At 36.8% G+C, this 22,102-nt stretch overlaps 2 protein-coding genes and 1 long non-coding RNA gene across 3 annotated transcripts in view; 1 reads left to right on the plus strand and 2 right to left on the minus strand.

Annotated features, from left to right (window-relative positions):
* Positions 1–1,722: 1,722 nt before the first annotated feature.
* On the minus strand, positions 1,723–4,527 carry cryba2a (crystallin, beta A2a). The gene is made up of 5 exons (XM_056266913.1): positions 4,420–4,527; positions 3,705–3,891; positions 2,852–2,993; positions 2,385–2,527; positions 1,723–2,281 (listed from the first exon to the last, which is right to left on the minus strand). Exons 2-5 carry the CDS (start codon positions 3,863–3,865, stop codon positions 2,134–2,136), a joined length of 594 nt encoding a protein of 197 aa, XP_056122888.1. The 5' UTR covers positions 3,866–3,891; positions 4,420–4,527; the 3' UTR covers positions 1,723–2,133.
* A 10,017-nt stretch (positions 4,528–14,544) lies between these two features.
* Positions 14,545–15,829, minus strand: LOC130101314 (uncharacterized). Its single transcript, XR_008808969.1, has 2 exons — positions 15,540–15,829; positions 14,545–15,045 (listed from the first exon to the last, which is right to left on the minus strand). It is a non-coding gene; the product is annotated as an uncharacterized LOC130101314 (long non-coding RNA).
* Positions 15,830–17,947: 2,118 nt separating this feature from the next.
* Positions 17,948–22,102, plus strand: part of tmem198b (transmembrane protein 198b) — a 32,941-nt gene continuing 28,786 nt past the window's right edge. Inside the window, exon 1 of the mRNA XM_056266831.1 lies at positions 17,948–18,362. The gene's annotated coding sequence lies outside the window, so the exon portion shown is untranslated. The remainder of the gene's footprint in view (positions 18,363–22,102) is intronic.

A 22,102-nucleotide genomic window follows, 5' to 3' on the forward strand; every position in this document is an offset into this window, starting at 1 on the left:
GACATGTCCCACCCGCAAATTACGCCTATGATTCTGATACATCGACTTGTATACAAGCCTGTATAATGAACTCTTCCAATTCTTCTTCTTAATCAGTTACTGGTTCAAACATTTATGGCTGAATTAAACCATATTTCCACTTGCCATTGTACAGTGTTTAGCCTACTACATTAAAGTTTACCGTGTGGATCAGGTATTATGAGCTGATGTGAGTAGTGAGTGGATGCGTGGCTAGTTTGCATATTCATGAATCCGCATTTACTAAATGAAGTAAGCCTAGGGTGTAGAGTTACATTAAAGCTATTTTATGGCGTAAACAAATTGACTACAGGGGGACTAATCTGAATAGCCCTACTTGTAGCTGAATTGATTTTGTTTCATAACGATGAGCTTTGCAACAATAACACATTGATCTGAATTGAAACAGCATTGAACAGAGCACAATTAGGCCTATATTCTGTAGAGCTGTTTCACAGCTGAAATTGAATTTCTATCAAAATGGATGATTTTATAACATTAACACTGTCTATTAATGTGAAGCTGCTTTGAAACAATCTGCATTGTAGCCTACAGCGCTAAAAAATAAATAAATGTGACTTGACTTGTATTGATCACGGTCAAATCCCTATAGGGCAGTTGTTTCTCCATGACATTTTGACATCACAAACAGACATTTACTGAGGCTGTTATGTTACTGAATTGCATGGCTATGAATTTAACTTGACATGATATAGAAAACAATTCCTAAAAAGAAAAGAACAAAAATTCCTTTCTCTATTTTCTGACAACGTTAAACGCCCGAAAGTTTCAATGCAAAAATCAAGGGCGCCATCATGTGGCAACATGAGAGACTAGCTTTTTATCTCCTTCTTTTTTATCATTCATTATGAATTAGCCACGTAATTTATTAATTCATAAAATAAACAGTGGCCTAATTTCATGTTTATGTTTTATGGTTTTTTTTAATATAGAAATGCAAACATTAATAATAGCCTACGGCTACAGGTTATGAAGTTGTGCTCGTGATAACCGATAGGCCTAATAGCACCAGTATATAATTTTTTTTTTTTATTTTAACATTATAAGACTTCTTGCCACTTTTTATCTATTTAAAGTAGCCTAATTTTTAATAAAATACACATTTTAATTAACGTTTTAAAATTATAGATAACTGAGGTCTACACCTACTGTAAAGTAAAAAAGCATCCAGCAGAAGGCGCTCAATGATCGTCTCCCGCGCTGCCAGCCTGCTGTCTATTTGAATAAGCCTCGCTGATCTAAATACTGTATTTACTGGGCCTTTGTAACCGATTGTGTTTTGTTTTGTTGGGCTGTAAAGCCGCTTTGCTAGTACTTCAGTCAGGCGTGTTGACTACATTTTCATATTCTTCTTAATTCTTCTTAATTTTCCTATTTACCTTAATTCGATGAAAATCCAATGGAAATTTCTGTGAAGTTCAGAAACGGATGAAAAATACCTTGCGTTAGTCTCTTTTGCTCTGTTACGCGGTTAGAAGATATCAGCACCGTGGACAGCTCTCGATGAATTAGGCCTACTTAAACTATATGATCTTAATTTTATCTGACCAAATTAAGAGATTTAAACCAGCTTTTATGTCGGCTAATATTCAAATAACCAATGCTGAATCGTCATAATAAACAAACGTTTTGAGCTGCAAAACACAATAGATCTGGTAACAACACAGTAGAAACACTAACAGCCATCATCTCGTGCTTTTGTTTATTGAAAATAAAACACAATCCGACAAGAACAATATACATTCTATGTCTGACATTAAGGAAAATAAATAAATTAAATGAAACAAAAAATCTAATCTAAAAATCTCTAATCTGAATTGAAAAGTTCTGTTACCAATATTTAAAATCTTTATGAGTATACGGCTAGGATAGCCTTATAAGCTGTATTCCATCTTGATTTGTTATAAAAGAATTGCACTCCAGTTTTTTGAACGATCTAACGTTCAATTTTCTGGCACGGGTTTGATAAATTAAAGGAATGGCGACAAGCACACTTTTTCTTCTGGAGTTTGAAAATCGTTTATTGCCTACTTCGTCTCATATCATGCTGTCACTCGATTCACAGTAGCCAATAGGAGAAGAGCGGGGGCGGAGTTAGTGCTGAATTCTGCGGATTGATTGGATCTGATTGCTGTGGGCCTGGGTGCCGAACTCATTATAGTTCCTGTATTCTCCCTGACGTCTGTCTCTCTCAAAGATATACTGGTATCCACGGTAACCTGGAAACTGGTAGCCCACCCATCTGCCGTGAGATGAAGAAGAACATATTATTATTGAGATAAATCTGTGTGCAGAGAGAATAATACAAACATAACTTATATTGAGGCAAATGGAGGATGACTTACGCTCCATTGTTGACTTTCATAGAAGGAACCTCCTTACTGCACCAGCCCATGGCTTGAAGAGAAGGATAGTCATCGCACATCTCAAACTTGCGTCCCATCATGTCCTCACACTCATAAAGGGTAATTTTACTATCACTGTGTTTCTGGCGGTGAAAGAGCACACACACACACACACACACACACACACACACACACACACACACACACACACACACACACACACAAAGTATATTTTGAAAGGCTTGTAATTCAGATGCAGGATATCATGTTCATTTAAATGAAATGCTATAAAATTTAAATTATCTACACATTGCAGTTCAGCAGAGTAGATTGTAAGCTTATTATTTCTATATCGTACAATGCCTTTATCAATATTAATATTGGTTTTGTGATATTTCACAAACAAATTTGATTTGTACTCAAAATGAAATGTAAATAAATGAGACTCTTAAATGCATTTAACTCACAGCGCATTTGATGGGTCTGAAGGAGAGCATGTGCTCAGTGCGGTAGCTGCTGTTTCCGCTCCAGGCCTGATAGCAGGGATAATCTCCTTTCTCCAGGATGAACTGCTGACCCTGAAACTCTGGGTACTCATAACCCACCCAGCTGCAAAAATTACGATCAATGTTTGTATTTTATCACAAGAAAAAAAGGGACCAAACATATTTTAACTATTATAACCTACATACACACACACACACACACACACACACACACACCCATATATATATATATATATATATATATATAGGCCTATATATATAGCCTATATATATATATATATATATATATATATATGGGTGTGTGTGTGTGTGTGTGTGTGCTGTCAACTCGATTATTCACAATTAATCAAATATAACATTAAAGTTTGTAGATATATATACAAACTTTTATGTTATACGCGATTAATTGATTTGCCAGCACACACACACACACACACACATATAATATATGTGTGTGTATGTATGTATATATTATATATTTACAAACTAATTACTATTAGATTGTAAATATATAAATATTAATTTGCGAACTAACTAATCACAATTAATTGATTGCTGTCAATTTGACAGCAATCAATTAATTGCAATAATCTCTCTCTCTCTCTCTCTCTCTCTCTCTCTCTCTCTCTCTCTCTCTCTCTCTCTCTCTCTCTCTCTCTCTATATATATATATATATATATATATATGATGAGGTTCTTTTTGAGATATATATTAATATATCTTAAAAACAACCCCAACTTATTCATAATCACACACATACACATGTAAGACGCTGATATCTGCAAAAAAAAATCTGCTCAAACACACACTTACGGGCCATTGTCCACCTTGATAGAGCGGATCTTTTGGAAATGCCTGTCCAGAATGTTCGGGCACTCCAGCGTGAACTCACAGCGCTTGCCCTGGAAGTTCTCCTCTTCCCACACTGTGATCCTCCACTGCCCCCTCTGCTCCATCTGCTCTCTCTGATTCATGATGGCCGCCTGTCTGCTCTCTCCAGCTACCGGCAACAAGGGATAAGGTTAACAATACAACACCACCTGCCCTCACCTGACAGATCGCAAGCACTACTATCAACAACATTCAGGCCTAACCTATGACCTCAGGCCATTGCTGTTAGCGTCAAGTTGTCAAAAGCATTCTTCTTTTAGGTCACTTTAGAATAAACACATTTTGTTCTATTCGGCCATTTCGGTGTAGCTGAGACAAGAGAAAGGTGCCTATCAGAAATGATTTTAACTGCACTAAAACAACCAGTATATAGTTCCCAGTCATAGATAATAGGGGCCCCATGAATCCAGCGATGGCTGAAATGTCTCAATTCCAACATTGCTTTGAAAATTCATTTAGCAACCACCAAAAATGGGTGACTTTTCAGTCCATGGAAAGATTCACAAAGGCCTCTATCTCCCATCATTCATGATGGTCCATGATGATTGTGTCCAGTCAGCACGTTTATCCATTTTCACAGTTAAATCCGGTTTGTTATGATGTTGATTTTGCCAGCATGACGGCGACCCATACTCACATGCTGTTGTGGGAGAGATTTGGCGGAATAAACGTTGGGGGTCGGTCCAATGCGGGGTGTTTATATAGCCGCTGTCTCTGCAGTTACTGCAGAATGTGCAGAGGGAATGCTAGCTCAGCAACATCTGTCAAAAGAAAGCTTAAGTCCTGCCATTGTCTAACGGGGGGGGCTTCAATTTCTGACTCATCAGAAAAAAACAAGGCCCTTCCATACTGTTTAACCATAATGTAGATTCCTGGAGTCCTCAGTGAGAGATATAGCAGAGATAGTGTACAGGAAAATGAAAATTCTCTCATCATTTACTGCTTGTTTAACGCTTGAAAAGGCACACACAGTGATCATGATGGTAATCAGTGTATGAATCAATGATGCAAAACGATAGGCATCTGTAAGAAAAACACTAATATTTTTCTTATAAGTCATTGCTTCCGGTCTACTGTCATATAAGCGTTCAGACGTAAGTGCAAGCAAGCAAGCAAGCAAACTTTATTTATATAGCACTTTTCCAAACAATTGAATGCAGTTCAAAGTGCTTTACAGGCACAAAAATTAAAAGCAAATACAAAATACAAGTAAAAAATGATTGACATTAAATTACAAACATCATAAAATATTATAGAAAGGCCAAACTGAAAAGATATGTTTTTAATTTAGACTTAAAACTATTTATATTTTCGGCACGTCTTACTTCTTCTGGAAGATTATTCCAGAGACGAGGAGCATAGCGGCTAAAAGCAGCATCACCAAATCTTTTACTTCTACTGTGTGGTACTGTTAAAAGCAAAGAATCTGATGATCTGAGGGTCCTTACAGGTTTATAAACTGTAAGCATTTTTAAAAGATAGTCTGGAGCAAGTCCATGCAGTGCCTTATAAACTAATAAAAGACTTTTAAAATCGACACGAAAACTAACAGGTAACCAATGTAGTGATTTTAGTATAGGTGTAATGTGTTCTCTCTTTTTGGTCTTTGTCAAAACTCGAGCAGCAGAGTTTTGTATTAATTGTAGTTGATTAATTGTAGTCTTTGGTAGACCAGAGAGGAGGGCATTACAATAGTCAAGCCTGCTAGTTATAAATGTATGCATTAATTTTTCTGTATTGCACAGGGAGAGAAATGGTCTTATTTTTGCAATGTTCTTTAAATGATAAAAAGCTATTTTAGTAACATTACATACATGCGCTTTAAAATTAAAATCAGAGTCAAAGACCACACCTAAATTCTTTGCCACTTTACTTGGGTTTAATCCCAGGATATTTAGTTTAGGGATTATTTTTTCTCTCTGTTCTTTTGATCCAATTATAACTGTGTATCATCATCAGCATAACTATGAAAAGAGATACTATGTCTCCTGATGATACGTCCGAGAGGTAACATATATAGATAAAAAAGTAGTGGTCCTAAAATTGACCCCTGAGGAACTCCACAATGTACCTCATAATGTTCAGACAAGGTATTATTAATAGATACTGCAGATGTTCTACCACTAAGATATGATAAAAACCAATTTAAAACGGTTTCAGATAAGCCAACATATTCGCGTAGTCTATTTAAGAGAATCTGGTGATCCACTGTATCAAACGCAGCGCTCAAGTCCAGCAGCACCAGAACTGAAGGCCAATTTCTATCTAAGTTTATTCTTATATCATTTACTACTTTAATAAGAGCGGTCTCTGTGCTATGATGTTTTCTGAAACCCGACGGAAACATCTCTAATTTTGAATGTGTATTTAAGAATATACTTAACTGATTAAAAACTATTTTCTCTAATATTTTACCCAAAAATGCAAGATTTGAGATGAGTCTATAATTACTAGGAGTTAAGATATCTGAATTTCCTTTTTTTAGTACAGGTTTCACTAGGGCCAATTTAAGATCACACGGAAAAATGCCAAGCTGTAGAGAGTGATTTACTATCTCAAGAGTATCATTAGATATTACATTAAAGATAGATTTAAAAATCTTATGGATTGCCGTCTTATGGTCTTATGGATTACCGTCACAATCGTTGTGTGTGGTTTTTCAGTCGTCAAATGAGCAGCACCCATTCACTTGCATTATATGGACTCAAAAAATCATTGTTTGTGTTTATCTGAAGACAGAAAGTGATATACATCGGGTATGGCATCAGGATGAGTAAACGATGAGAAATGTATTTTTATTTTTGGGTGATCTATCCCTTTAAGAAATGGTGAAACAGTGTCAGAAAATGATAAAAATCCTTGAATTTGCAATGCGAAAGGAAGCTTTTATCTCGTCCATTTTGCTTCTTGTCATTTACTGTCGTGTTTAGGAGAATCTGCAGGTTAAGATATCAACCAAGCAGTCATCAATCTTAGCTAAAAGATATTTACAGCAACTGCATCACTGGCTAACATCTTGTTTTAATGCTGTTGTTTATTACAGTGGAACATCCATCCATGATGTGGTGTCCTCTCAGAGTTTCAGGAACATGATGCCCTACTGTGAGAGTCCAAACAAGAGGTATTGTTGTTCTATGGCCCTCATCTTTTGTGGTGGTACACTCATTGTAGCGCCTACAGATGAACCCTGTTTCTTTTTTCTTCAAGCACATTCTAGCATAGTAAAACATGAACTCTCTTAAAGCTCTTGTCAAAAACAAGCTTGTACAGTGCTTAAAAGGGAGCTTTCAATAACTTTGTGAGAGAGTACTGAAATTCACTCTAAAATAAGAAAGTAAAGCATAAAATGTTTAATAATAGGTGTTGTCATCTTTTTATATAATGTGTTGAATTATATTACTGTTTAGCATAGCACAATTTGCTGCTATTATACATCTGATATAGGTGGGTTTTGTTGTTGTTGTTGTTTTTTACTTTATGTTTGTTTATTAATTATATATCACAATCATTTTGAAAACTTTTCAAATGCCTTTAGTATCAATTTTGTTTTACCGTTATCTCAGACCCAGACATTCAATAATATGAATATCTCTACAAGGAAAGGAACCTTTATAATATTTTGTGTGAAAATGATTAATATTAATTACAGTTATCCCACTGCAGTACCACAAGTGCAATGCACATAATATAGTATTTTAATTTTTTATTTAAAATTCTACTGTACTTTGTTGCCAAGAAGACTAATATGTCAACAAAGACCATGCTTGAGATGAAATATGAGACGTGCAAAGAAAAAATCTGAATGTTTAATGTGTGTCATTTCCAAACAAACTGTCATTTTTTTCAAAATATACAAGAAGTATGACAATTATTTAACTGTGTTTATAGGTTACTGAACATCAAATGCATCTCTGAGCTCTCAGCTCTTAAAGGAACTTCAACTACCATTATTCTCATCAAAAAATTCTACTGAATACTGGTGGGAATTTTCTTTTGTAAAAAAAATTAAATAAAACTGTAATGGATATATGTAGACTATTAGCCATTGTTATGACAGTAATTCAGTAAACTGGCCGCAGGACCAAAAGTGGCTATAGCTGAAGAAACTTCCAATTCATTATTGCATGTAAAAAATATAGAAAACCATAACTTTCATGCCTGGTTTGTGGTTTTTAATTTGATTTGCCATCATGTTAATAGAACAAGTATCATTTGAAAAAGCAGGTTCTCCTCCACACAAGCTTTCCACCACTATACCCACAAATTTAAAAACAAATTATGCAATTATAATGACTAACCAGACAGGGAGGGTTAAAACACTACTAGTCAAAGTCTTAATCACTTAACCAGCAAACATTGTGCAAAATAGGACAGTGTATAGGCCTACATTTGTTTTTAGAAATGTTAGCATGTATATAAACTGATTTGTAATAGGCCTACATTGTGATCATCAAAAAGTCAAACGTTTGTTTGCTCATGGATTATAGAAATAAGAGAGAGGTGTTTCTGTGCTTCTATTGGTGTGGGACAGACGAGTTGGTGAACTCAGTCAAGGCCGCAGGCTAATCACATCTCTCCTTGCATCACGACAGCATTCATTTCACAGTAAAATTAGTCCATTTACATCACAGGCCAGCTCACTCTCTCTCACACACAGATAACCATTCAAAGTAGTTCAGTGAGTCAGCCAGGTCTTTATGAACCAGACTAAGATAGTTAGCAGGCTACTCTGTAACAATGTATGGTAAAAATGATTAGTAGTATAGCATGTACTGTAAACACTGTCTTATTACCGCTGTTTATACACTCCACCCACTCTTGGAGAAAATCCAAGGCTGTCACATGTAGCTTGAATGTATTATATGGAGCTCAGTGTTCCAGCAGGACCATCACCTGCTTCTCACTTCCCCAGTCATTCAGCCATTACACAGAACAAACAGGTAGTGTTTACACATCTGCCCCCACTCCTGCTGTCTGCGTGCTACACCCTATACCTGTGTGTGTGATGAATGTTTATTAGTGTGTATCTCATTCCGTGTGTGAACGACAGGGTCAGATAGTATGCAAGCGCTGTGTGTGTGTGTGTGTGTGCCTCTTTCATAAATCCATCTGTTCCATGGTAACACTCTTCGTCTCCTGTTCTTTCTGCGTCTCTGTGAGATGGCATTAGCATCTCCATGTTGTCAGGTAGGCTCTGGAAAACAAGAGCTGTCTGGATGACGCACATCTCCAGGAGCTGTCACATGTCCTTGGAACTATATTCGGTAAAGTTTACACACACCTTGAATTTAATATCCTCCATACAGACACACAGCACAACAGTTACACCAATTTCACTGCCAAATTTCTAATTTGCATTCTTTTTAAAGATTCTATCTCTTATGTAAATGGCATACAACAGACAAAGAAGTTGCAGTATGGATATGTTTACTGGAATGGAAAATAGAACAGAAAAAAAAATATATATAAAATATAAATCAAATGAAATGTATTCATTGGTTTTCTCCATACATATACAGTTGTATAGCACACGCTTCCTTCTCCAAAATGTATAGTTTATTTTATGACTGTCGTTTTAGGATTTCCTCATAGACAAAACTAGTGTCTTTTTCTGCTGGTAGTACAAAGCTGAGGGCAAAAACCACCTGCCACATGTTCACTGCCACCATGGAAACTAATCCTGCTCTGTGTGTGAAAAACAGGTCCTGACAGCTAAAACTCAGACATCTGCAACACCAACAAATATGCTGTGACTCTCACTTTGTGTGTTTCTGTGACATGCTCGTGTTTGAAACAGTTGTTTAAAATATATTAGTAATAATTATATATATATAGCCTATATATATAGCCTATATACTGTGTATATATATATATATATATATATATATATAGTGCCGGGTAGTAACTGCTTGCATGTAATCTGGATTGTGTAATCAGATTCCAAAAATTAAGTAGGCCTACTTGTAATTAGATTATATTGCATTTTAAAATACTTGCAATCATAACTCTTAATACTAATATTTATTTTTCACATTATTTTTTTTAATTTTTATAATTTAATTACTTAATGGCCCAGTTTCACAGACAGGGTTTAGATTAAGCCAGGATTAGGCCTTTAGTTCTATCAGGACATTTAAGTAGCTTTTATAAACGCGCCTTATAGAAAAAAAAACATTACTGGTGTGCATCTTGAGACAAAATGCATGTTTGAGCTGTATAAACTGAAAGCAGCTTGCACTGATATCTTAAAATATGTCAGTGCAAGTTGCTTTCAGTTTATACAGCTCAAACATGCATTTTAGTCTGGGACTAGCTTAAACCTTGTCTTTGAAACCAGGAGGAACAGATTTTCATTAATCTCACGAACCCCAGTCTGGGAAACCCTGATGTAATGTAATATGCAATGCACTTCATATTGTTGATTACAAAGAATGGAAAATATTTTCTATCTCTTTATATTAATATGGTACAAGATCCTTCTATTCAAATCAATGTGATTAACGAGTTAGGTAAAAAGTAATCCAAATGTAGTGAGATTATATTACCATAAAGGGTTAGTTTACCCAAAAATGAAAAAAATTGTCATCAGTTACTCACCACCCTCATGTCATTTTAAACCCGTAAGACTTTCGTTCATCTTTAAAATGACGATATTTTAAATATAATTTGAGAGATTTTTGTCCTTCCAAGTTCATAAAGAGATTGTAAAACTAATCCATATGAATAGAGTGGTTTTGTCCGAATTTTCTGAAGAGACACGATCGCTTTATAAGATTTAAATTTTCCTTTTATTCACATATAAACATTGATCAGCGAACATTATCAGAAGCTCAACTGAACCTGCTTGACACACAAGAATGAACCTCATTGGTTCTCGCACGTCAAGAAAGCATGCTTAAGTTTCCGTTTACCATATCTGATGTGTGCGGTGATGAATGTTTATATGTGAATAAAAGCCTAAATTATAGTCAAGTCAAGTCACCTTCATTTATATAGCGCTTTTAAAATATAGATTGTTTCAAAGCAGCTTTACAGTGATAATAGGAAATTAAAGTAACAGAGATTGTTTTGGCTTTACAGCAGCTCTAGACTAAAGTTATTGTCCAGCTAAAGTTAGTTTTGATTGATTCACTTCCGTCGCAACGATCATTAGTTATTAACTTAGGGGCCGCTTACACTACACCGTTATAACACGTTATAACCCTTAATGTAATCCGGCCGCTCATTTGCACAAAACAGTGCCTGGTGGCTCGAGAACGCAAACCATGAAATAGGTTCCAAGGTACAAGAAAAATTGAAAAACGTATAATAAAGAATTTTTTATCGCTTCCGCGTAGCCACGTGAACCGGAATTATTCTGACAACGTTTTATCTGTACAGAGGTAAAGGGAAGGGAAGGAGGCCTTCACAGGGGAGAGACCAGTTGACACTTCAGGACTGCATTGTCGTCGTGTCCAGGTGCAGGTCCTTCATCAGATCCGGATACGGCCTGGATCCGGCGGACTGCGGTAAACCTCGGGATAAACAGAGAGACTAATATTAGCGTAGACGCCATCCTTCTTATGATGTAACAAGTACATCAGGATTTGTGTGGAGTGTTCCCGGTTGACCTAATCTATGCAGCCTAACATTGAATTATAGAAGTCTAGAATGAATGCGTATGCTAGGTCAAAGAGATGTGTTTTTAGTATAGATTTGAACTGAGTGTGTGTGCTTCTCGGACAATGTTAGGAAGACTGTTCCAAAGTTTTGGTGCTAAATAGGAAAAGGATCTACCACCAGCAGTCGATTTTGATATTCTAGGTATTATCAGTGGGCTAAATTTTGAGATCGCAATAGACGTGAAGGACTATAATGCGTTAAGAGCTCGCTCAAGTACTGGGGAGCTAAACCATTTAGTGCTTTGTAAGTAATCAGCAATATTTTTAAATTCATAAGATGTTTAATAGGGAGCCAATGCAGTGTTGACAGAACCGGGCTAATATGTTCATACTTCCTGGTTCTGGTAAGAACTCGAGCTGCTGCGTTTTGGACCAGTAGTTTGTTTATTAAGCGTGCAGGGCAACCACCCATAATAGCATTACAATAATCTAGCCTTGATGTCAAGGACGGATGAAATAACTGTTCCGCATTTGTCATTGAAAGCATATGTTGTAATTTAGGTATATTTTTAAGATGGAAAAATGCGGTTTTACAGATACTAGATACGTGAATTTACACCCAGGTTCCTAACCAACGACGAAGACTTGACAGAGCAGCCATCAAGTGTTAGACAGTATTCTAGGTTATTATGTGAGGAAGTTTTTTTTCCAATAATTAGAATCTCTGTTTTTTCAGAATTAAGTAGTAGGAAATTACTAGTCATCCAGTTTTTTTTTTTATATCAGCTATGCATTCCGTTAATTTTGCGAATTGGTAAGTTTCGCCAGGGCGTGAAGTAATATAGAGCTGAGTATCATCAGCATAACAGTGAAAACGGTTGCTTCCTAATTATATCTAAGGCATGTATAGAGTGAACAGCAAGAGTCCTAGTACTGAGCCTTGTGGTACGCCATACTGAACTTTTGATCGATAAGACATCTCTTAAAAACTACTACAAACTGATAACGGTCAGATAAGTATGATTTAAACCATGCTAATGCAATTCCACTAATGCCAACATAATTTTAGAGTCTATTTAAAAGAATATTGTGGTGGATGGTATCAAATGCAGCGCTAAGATCGAGTAACACTAGAGAGATACAACCACGATCGGATGATAAGAGCAAATCATTTGTGACTCTGATGAGAGCTGTCTCAGTACTATGGTACGGTCTAAATCCTGACTGAAAATCCTTGCAGATACCATTTCTTTTAAAAAAGGAACATAGTTGTGAGGATACTGCCTTTTCTACTATCTTTGACAGAAAAGGTAGATTCGAGATTCGATTGACTAATTCTGTAGGATCAAGTTGCGTTTTTTTAACAAGCGGTTTAATCGTAGCCAGCTTAAAAGTTTTTGGTACGTATCCTAATGACAAAGATTAATTAATGATATTAAGAAAAGGATCTATGACCTCTGGAAGCATCTCAGTCGGTATAGGGTCTAACATACATGTTGTCGAAAATTCTTCCTCTCCTATAGCAATGATAGCCTATGCCTATGTTCGTCATAAAAAGTGATTGTGTCTCTTCAGAAAATTTGGACAAAAGCAGCCAATTCATATGGATTAGTTTTACGATCTCTTTATGAACTTTTTGAAGCGACAAAGTAGAAGTTGCATGGACTGTCAATGGAGGGACAGAAATCTCTCAGATTTCATTAAAATATCTTTATTTGTGTTTCGAAGATGAACGAAAGTTTTACGGGTTTAGAACAACATGAGGGTGAGTAAATGATTAAAGAATTTTCATTTTTGGGTGAACGATTCCTTTAAATGTACTGGATGTTACAAACTTTATGTAATATAATTTGGAATTAGTAACCAACTATAATTTGTAAGTGTACCCAGCACACACACAGTTTACATATAAAAAAATCAATACTTTTATTGCAGCTATGCATTGAATTGATCAAAAGTGGCGGTGAAGATATTTATGTTACAAAAGATTTCTATTTTAAATAAATGCTGTTCTATTGAATTTTCTATTTATCAAAGAATCCTAAGAAATGTATCACAGTTTCCACAAAAATAGTAAGCAGCACAACCGTTTTCAACATTGATTACAATAAAAAATGTTTCTTGACAAATCAGCATAGAATGATTTCTGAAGGATCATGACACTGAAGAATGGAGTAATGGCTGCTGAAAATTCAGATTCAGAATTGAGAAAATGTGAGTTTTAATATGTACGTTAAGTGTCCAAATGTTTTGGAGACACTGTACAGAGCTTACTGTAAATGTGTGTGCACGTCCATGTATACAAGTAGGTGGGTTTAGGTTTGTTTGCCAGATAGAATCAATAAACAGCTCGAACAAAACGCTCATCAAAATTGCTTTGGGCACATTGAATGTTGACCTCAATATTCCTCAGTCTAATTGGTGATATTGAAGATACGTCTATGGCCAATCCCAGGCTGTGAAGCAGCCCAAAGGCACTTGCATATTTCATTAGTGGTATTGTAATGGTCTTTGGCTGAAACACATGGCCTCTGGAGCCTCTTTAGTTGCAGTAGCCTTCAGCATCATCAGAGCAGAACACCAAATTCTGATCTAATAACAGCCCTCCGATTGCACATCTGCTACAAACCACGTTTCTCTTTCAGCTAAACTGATTGTTTTATTAGTATTCTTGTGTAGTCTGTGAGCTTTGTGGTAGTGCTTAATAGAAACAACAGATGTGAAATAAAACAATGTACCTCACACTATAACAGTTAATACAATGCAGCTGTATGTTAAATAAAGAAAAAACACACCAAAGGCGTGCTATAATGATGCACTGCTAACCTAACAACAGCCAGAAGTCAAATGGCTTTATGTGTGTGTTATCCAGAGTTGAGGTAGTAATGTTAATTTATTTGAATGAATTTGACTTGAGAGATAAGAGGCCAGGGTGACTCAATGTGAGCCTGTGTGAAACAGCCAGGAGCAGATGGTCAGGCTGATGGAGAGGGAAGAGAGAGTCCAGGCTCCTCTAGTTAATGTTTTACCAGTTACCTATTAGTGCAGATTACCCATTACGCACATCAAACTCTCCACTGACTTCTAGATTTCCATAGCAATCATATGCTTCCACAGTTACCAGGCTATAGCGTACGTGTGATAACTCAACATACAAACACTGAAGGGTTAAGAAGTATTTTATTTTGCCATTACATCACTGCAGCATGTGTGAGAAGAAGTTTACTCATTTAAAAACCAGCACAGAAGAGAGGAAGTGGAGAGCTCGACAAACATTGTGTTGGATAACAGGTGATATTGTAAATCATGGTCATTTCAGAAGGCAGGTGATCAATTGTAGCTCACTCATTTTTCTATGGATCTCTCACATTTATGAGGTTTGGGTTCTTATTTTCCATTCCAAAAATAGAGCATAGCAGTTATTCATGTTTCTAATCCCATAAAATGTCACAGGAGTTTGGCAACTGAAGAAGTTCTGCACTTGCTTAACGCGAGCCGAACGAACAAAACTGAATCCATATGTATTGTGCGTGTGGCTCAACGTAGAGCAAGTGCAGTTTTATCCATCGAAGTTCTGGAGGCACACTGTGATAAACTCCAAACTACTGTCAAAAACTTTGAATCCAATAGATTTCATTTTTCAGGTGTTCCCTGCCATTTACCTGCGAGTAAGAAAAGTAAAATCAGTATCAGTTTAAGTAAATGGGATATTATAGCATTACAGTATATTCTTGGATCTATTGTTACAATAATGTTTTTGTTTCAATCAATGTATCTTTCCTGACAAGTTTTAATTTGATTTCTTAACAGTAATTACATTCAAACTGGTTGAAACTGCAAATGATTTTCCACTGCATGATGTAATTTTGGCAGTAGCCTACTTTCAATACTTCATTAAAAGTTTTCAGTTTTTTTTCTCACAATGCATGTTTTCTTCCACTAACTTACAAAATTAAAAAAAGGTTATTTTAATAGATGTTGATATTGTAGGCTAGTTTGTGCGTATTGATATCAAATTCCAATTAATTTGTAAAATAGGCTATATTCTGCACAATGCAAATAGTTTAATACAATAAAAAAATGCATGTTCCGTAATGCATTTATGTATGGTCTGAGAAAACCCCGATAAGTTTTTTGTTTGTTTAGTTGGTTTTACCTGTCTGCCTCACGCCTGTAGTTTCATATCCAGGTTGCTCTGATGGAGGGCCTCGGTCGACATGCTCATTCCGTACCTGCGGGTCCTGTGAATCAGCCTGGCCAGTGTCGGGTTTTTATAGTCGACAAAAATCATGCCCCCTCTGCTTTCCCCGCAGCTGTAAAGGTGCTGATCTCTCCACGCACCTGTCGCACTTTACACAGGTCTAATGTTGACCGAGGGGCGGGGTGTGATGATGATGGTCCTGCTGAAGTGTGGTTTGGGCCTCCAAGGCTTTAGATGCAAATGTCCTTTTACTTCTACGATCTAAGATCTGATAAACGGATATTCTATATCCGTGATCGTAAGCGGTACACGTTTTGAATCATTCAGTCGCTGAATCAAGATGACAAGGAAGGGCTTGCTCTGTTTCACGTAGGGCGGGTATAATTTGCACAAAATTTACATGACACTTGCAAATGTCTCTTTTTTCCGGATTTAGATCAGACGCTGAAAAAGATAGTTACCCGATGGACGTCTACCAGCCTACTTCTTTTTGTAGGTTAGCTAATGTGTTGTATGTCCAGAATAAATCTAGCAGCAATGAAAGATCAGGTTTCACTTCTGAGTAGAATATATAACATCACATATGAGTTATCGTCCATTAGGCCTATCACATAAACAATTGAAGTTTACCTCAGGTTAAATACGTAACTCTTCTAAATTAGATTATGTGTAGGCTAACATTCAAAACCTACTTATGTTCTCGCTTCAAAAATGATTGTTTCTGCTCGGTGCTTGTTGCAAGAATATGGCGCCATAATGTGGTGAATGATAGAAACGACATGTGTTTCTGTATGTCCATGTGACACCTGTTTAAATAAAATGAAAACGTTGTGTAATTTTAAGAAACACCATTGTATAGCCTAAAAGAACATTGTTTGTTGGATGTCCATTAAGGCCTACTGATATACACTGCCGTTCAAAAGTTTGGGATCAGTAAGATTTTTTAATGTTGCATGTTGCAATAAATGCAAAGCCTGCATTTATTTGATCAAAAATACAGTACAAACTGTAATATTGTGAAATATTATTCACAATATTACAGCTGTGTCATTTTTTTCAGGATTATTTGATTCAAAGTCCAAAAGAACAGCATTTATCTGAAATAGATTTTTTTATTAACATTATAGTCTATACATTTCTTTACTGTCACTTTTGATAAATTGAATGCATCATTGCAATTTAATGCATAATAAAAGTATAAATTACTTTTTAAAAAATCTTACTGACCCCAAACTTTTGAACGGTATATATATAGTGTATAATGTTTCAAAAGTTTGGAAACATTACTATTTTTAATGTTTTTGAAAGAAGTCTCTATGCTCAAGTCTGCGTTTATTTGGTCAAAAATACAGGGGGGGGGGGAAATCAGTAATATTGTGACATATTATTACAAATTAAAATAAAGGTTTTCTATTTTAATATAGCCTACTTAAAAATGTCATTTATTTCTGTGATAAAAGGCTGAATGTTCAGCATCATAACTCCAGTCTTCAGTGTCATACGATCCTTCAGAAATCATCCTAATATGCTGATTTATTATCAATGTTAACTGTAACTGTTAAAGTGATAGTTCCCGCAAAATGAAAATCCTGTCACAATTTACTCACCCTGAGGTTTGTTTCAAACCAGTCACCATTCACTTTCATGGCATTTTTTTTTTTTCGTATAGTGAAAGTGAATATAGGCTGCCATGCCATAAAGCCTAACATCTTCGTTTGTGTTCTATTTTTGGGTGAACAAATCCATTCTGCAGCCCCCCTGCGTCTCTTTCATAGACTGTAAAAAAAAAAAAAATAGGTCTCTTTGCCTCACTTACTATAAGCCTTTTCTCCAGCAGGTGGCAGCAGTGGTGTTGCACTTTCTCCGTCAAGTTGCTCACGTCATTATTTTCCTTCGTCTGTTGGAATGTTGGACTGCAGTATTATGTGAGAATAACAACGACATATAATGATATTTACGGTAAATAGCCCATTCAATGACATGTATTTGATAATGTCCGATGAATGAATACGCGTTCTTAGATTTTGAATCCACTCATTTGTGCCAGTACAGTAGGCTAAATTAAATGTTCCAATCTGTAATGTAAAAGTATCGTTTGTAGTTGTTTTGTATTTATACTCTTACAGTCGATACAGTTCATTACAGAAAAAAAAATGTTTGTTAGATGAGGACAACTGCACGTTTTATTTACAGACACTGATTAAATACTGTTTTTTTTATCAGATTTGCCCAGATACGTAAGAGTAGCTTTAGAGTTTCCCATTAATCGAAATGAATCCCAGGGATTTGCGTGCGTCTGTGTTCATTCAAATTCACGATCCTCCACTAGTAGCACTCTCGTGCCCTACATCTTCCCCTGACCCCGCCTGCTCGGGCCAATACGGTCCGCCCCAGACTGAGTAGGTAACAGCAGTATTTATGTGTTTCGGCATCTTCCTCATCAGTGACTGTCATCCCACTGAAGTCACTCCACAGCATACTATAAAATATTGTGCTTTATCTGACTTAGGGTTCACAGATGTAAGGAAATAATCAGTGCGTGGACTAATTGGCAGCACCCACGACCAACGAGAAGCCGACAGGGAGTCGAGGGAACATCTCCGGAGCGGTTTGTCAAGACAAACAAGTGCTTTATATTCCCGAGCGAGCTCAAGTGTGCAGGGCTTGATCGATAGGACTGGAATGTGGCTGTTTCGGCGGAGATTAGACTGTCGGACGAGCGAAGCCAAAGCACGGGACCGGGATCTGGGAGAAGCAGGATGCTGAACCGCGATCAGGGTGAGTGCATATGGCCACGTCTGGACGCTTTTGTTCATAATAACATGAGAATGCTAAACGCGGGTTTGGTTTTAGCATTCAGGCAAGGTCGTCCATGCAACAGACTCGCGTGTCACTGTAAATGTCTGTACATCAGTAGCATGGGGGGATTTGCTTGCGTGTTATGAATGCGATCATATCAAGAAAATGATGTCGTGGCCTACTTCGCTCGAGATGTCTCATCTGCTCCCAGTCCAAATGAGTGTGTGCATGAGATTTACAAGATATGACACTCTTAGTGTCTTACGCTTATAATTCTCTATACATGTGTGTTGTTCATATCTGCGGGTAAAGTGATTATGACTTCTGTTAACATGCAGCAGAAGGGCATTGACGTGCCAGACGCGACAGGACTTGACACACAAACAGACAAACTTGAATGCGACAGCCTCATGAACTTCGACTTGCTTTTTGTTATGTGTTGACTTGTATGTTATGTGTGTGTTATAGTTTAATTTATATTATTTTAGTTTCGAAGTACAATACGAGTTTACTAAACAATTGTACAATGACAATGTACATAATGGAATTGGGAGATATCATGTCAAACTATTTCAGTGATTTCTTGGAGAACTGCACTGTTTTTATTGAAGGCATACTCCACCCAAAAATGACAATTCTGTCATCATTTACTTACCCTCATGCAGTCCCAGTTGCAGCCTATATGACTTCCTTTATTCTGCGGAATACAAATGGAGATTTTTCGGAAAAATTATCCATAATGCAAGTCCTTCAAAGTTGACGCTTCAAAAACCAAGCGAAATGGAACACGACTAATCCATATGACCCCAGTTGATTAATCATTGTCTTATGCAAAATTACAGGCGTGTGAGGAAAAATACTAATATTTTACTAATAATATACAAACTTTTGGCCAACTGTCAACGCGCTGTGAACGTCAGCACTTGTGCAACTCGTGCGAGAAGTGATTCGGAAGCACAGAGGACCGTCACTTCTCGTGCGAGTTTCACATCGTCAACTTTGTGGGACCTATCTGTATAATATGACCTTACAGAGATGGATTATTTTTGTAAAAATCTCCATTTTTGTTACACAGAAGAAATTCATACTCGTATACAACCAGGGTGGCATGAGGGTGATGTTTGGATAGAGTATCCCTCCAAGAACCGGAACCATTTTTTTTTAAATTCCGGAATTGCTTTATTACAATTTTCATGACGATTGGTTTGTTTCCTGCCTTACTAATACATGTTACTACAACACCACAACTAGAGAATATAACAGCTACAGTGCAAACAAATTGTGTGAACAGTGACCCAAACTCATTCTTCTTAGTTCTTTTTAGTAAAGCAAAAACAAGAGCACGAGCAGTGTAGTCCGATTCGAGATCGAATGACTGTGAGAACCAGTATCATTCAATTATTTTGAATGACTTTCTTTGATGTAATTTTTTACAAACAGTGCTTTTATTAAGGAAGAGCCAGTGATCTAGATCAGTGTCATGTACTGTACAAGTAATTTGGCTTCTCACATAACCTCTTCTGTGATCTTCGTTATGTCACCGCTATCATATCAAGATATGTCATGTTTACAGTTTGTTTGCTTCATCTTACCACCATGTTCTCTTTAGGTTCTTGGTTAGGTCTAACTCTGATCCCATCAGAGTTCCCACACATTGTGGACTTTGTTTGTGCATGCTATGAAAAATGCACGTACCGTACCAAATCTTTTTCATTGACAGCACATACACACTGGCATCTGTCTTTTTAACCCTGTGTTGTGCTGTGAATGGCCCCTTACAGACTTACTCCCTTGCAGATTGCTTTAAGGAGTTGGTGACTGTCAGCATGTGCACTGCCAGTTTTATTTGTGTGATGTTGTCACTTGGCCTTTAGCCTTTGCGGACGTTCCCTAGGAACATTTGGTATTGGCACATGTCACCCATCGATTGCAGTGGTACAGTAGAGCAGCAGTGGCACAGCACAAATGATGCCCCCAGGGCAGTCCCCATCATTTGTCCTGCATGTCAGCACACATCGAATCAAAGTTAATTCATCATGGCTGGAGACCTATTCCTGTAAAATCTGTCACATTTAGCAGAGCTATCATGTGACACCAACATATTTGAGCAGTTTTGATGGGAGTTTGTGATACATTAGCAGTTAGGTTACATTAGCAACTGGTATATTAGATTTTGCCTTGGTCTGCTGCTGTCAGGTGTTAGTATAATTAATGTTAATACATTTTTAATTTGTATTGATTTGGCTTGTCAATATGGACACCAGATTAGGGATCACACTTAAGTGAGGTAGCATCAATACACACGTGTCATTTCAATCACTGCAGTGGAGTTTTAAGTCACGGTCACATTTACTTTTTTTTTTTTTTTTTTTTGTCACATTTACTGTTGTTTGGTGAATCTTTGTCAGTCATTGAATCCACACAACTGTGAATTTCGAGGGATGGCCAGGCCCACACACATTTCTCAATGGATTAAAATTAACCACGCAGTGTTGATTGGTCATTTGCTGGGTTGATGAACAAAAAGCTGCATGGTTTGAAAGTCACTTTTGTGTGAGCTGTGCTTCTTAGATCGTTACACTATTGACACCAACCACTAGTTTTTTATGCATTTAACCAAAACACATGTTGCCCATATAACGGATGTTTGGACCGTCCTAATTTGATGCATATTGTTAATGTAAACTGCAGATATTGATGTGGTTTAGCTCTTTTTACGCCGGCTCAACTTCCATGAACACAGAAACAGAGCAAGATTTTCCCCCGGATGCACTGTATGATGAACAGACCATTCATTGTCCTTCAGGCCTCTAGCTGTTTGGTCAAATCTTTCGTCTTTCGTCCTCACTTGTGTGTGCCACATGGGGATCCTTTTGTTCATGTCCAAATCACCAAAAGACTTGCATTCTTTTGATGGCCACCAACTCTGACAGATATATGACTCTCAGACCTTCTTATGATGGGATTTTTGTATTATTTCAAGTTAAATGGGAGCATAAAAAGTCAGTGCAGAGGAAAAACAAACTCGTTGCTTTGTTTTGAGAAGTCCCGATCAGTCTGTAGTTTAACCCCATGTTATGTTACAGTTACAGGATTGGTTGCAGAACAGATTATGTGGTAATTTCTGCTTGTTAGTGTAATGGGTGTTGGAGGATATACAGGGTAATAAATAATGATCAAACATTTTGAGTGTAATGGTGTGTGCAGTTAAGTCACAGGTGGTTAGGTGGAGGCATTCCTTAAACCTTGAACGAACACAATAGAAGTGACCTGGAAAGATTGAGAGGTGCTATAGGGTTGCCGCTAAAGAAAATACAAAGGCGTACAGAGAGGGTGGAGGCCTGAGGTCATAATACTATTAATCCACTCAACACAAGCCACATGTACTGCAGATTCTTATTAAATTCCAGCATGCACAAGCATTTCATCATTGTGCTATGAAAACAGTTACTGTTATTGAATGGGACATTTCTGGAACTAGTCTGTGCATTCGAATTAGTCGTTCATGAAATTACTATATAGACATGGGTAGATGGCATGTTTCATTTGATGCGAATAAAGGCAAGGGTTTATGGGACATAAGTACAATCAGCTCCAAAAGTTATTGTTGAGAACCTTACAACAGGACAATGGAAATTGAGTGGCCTTAAAAATTAAAATTCTATCATAATTTATGCACTCTAACCATCATTTATTCCAAAACTGTATGTTTTGTTTCT

This window comes from Rhinichthys klamathensis, unplaced genomic scaffold (genome assembly GCF_029890125.1).
Source record: "Rhinichthys klamathensis goyatoka isolate OS25496 unplaced genomic scaffold, OSU_Roscu_1.1 h1tg000254l_1, whole genome shotgun sequence".
Classification (NCBI taxonomy): domain Eukaryota; kingdom Metazoa; phylum Chordata; class Actinopteri; order Cypriniformes; family Leuciscidae; genus Rhinichthys; species Rhinichthys klamathensis.

What these genes read in the sequence shown, in the direction of transcription:
- cryba2a (XM_056266913.1), bottom strand. Translation starts at nt 3,865, where the DNA reads ATGAATCAGAGAGAGCAGATGGAGCAGAGGGGGCAGTGGAGGATCACA. An exon ending in TCAGACCCATCAAATGCGCT is followed by an intron (nt 2,528 to 2,851) that starts GTGAGTTAAATG and finishes TTTCACCGCCAG; the next exon opens with AAACACAGTGATAGTAAAAT. An exon ending in ATGAAAGTCAACAATGGAGC is followed by an intron (nt 2,282 to 2,384) that starts GTAAGTCATCCT and finishes ATCTCACGGCAG; the next exon opens with ATGGGTGGGCTACCAGTTTC.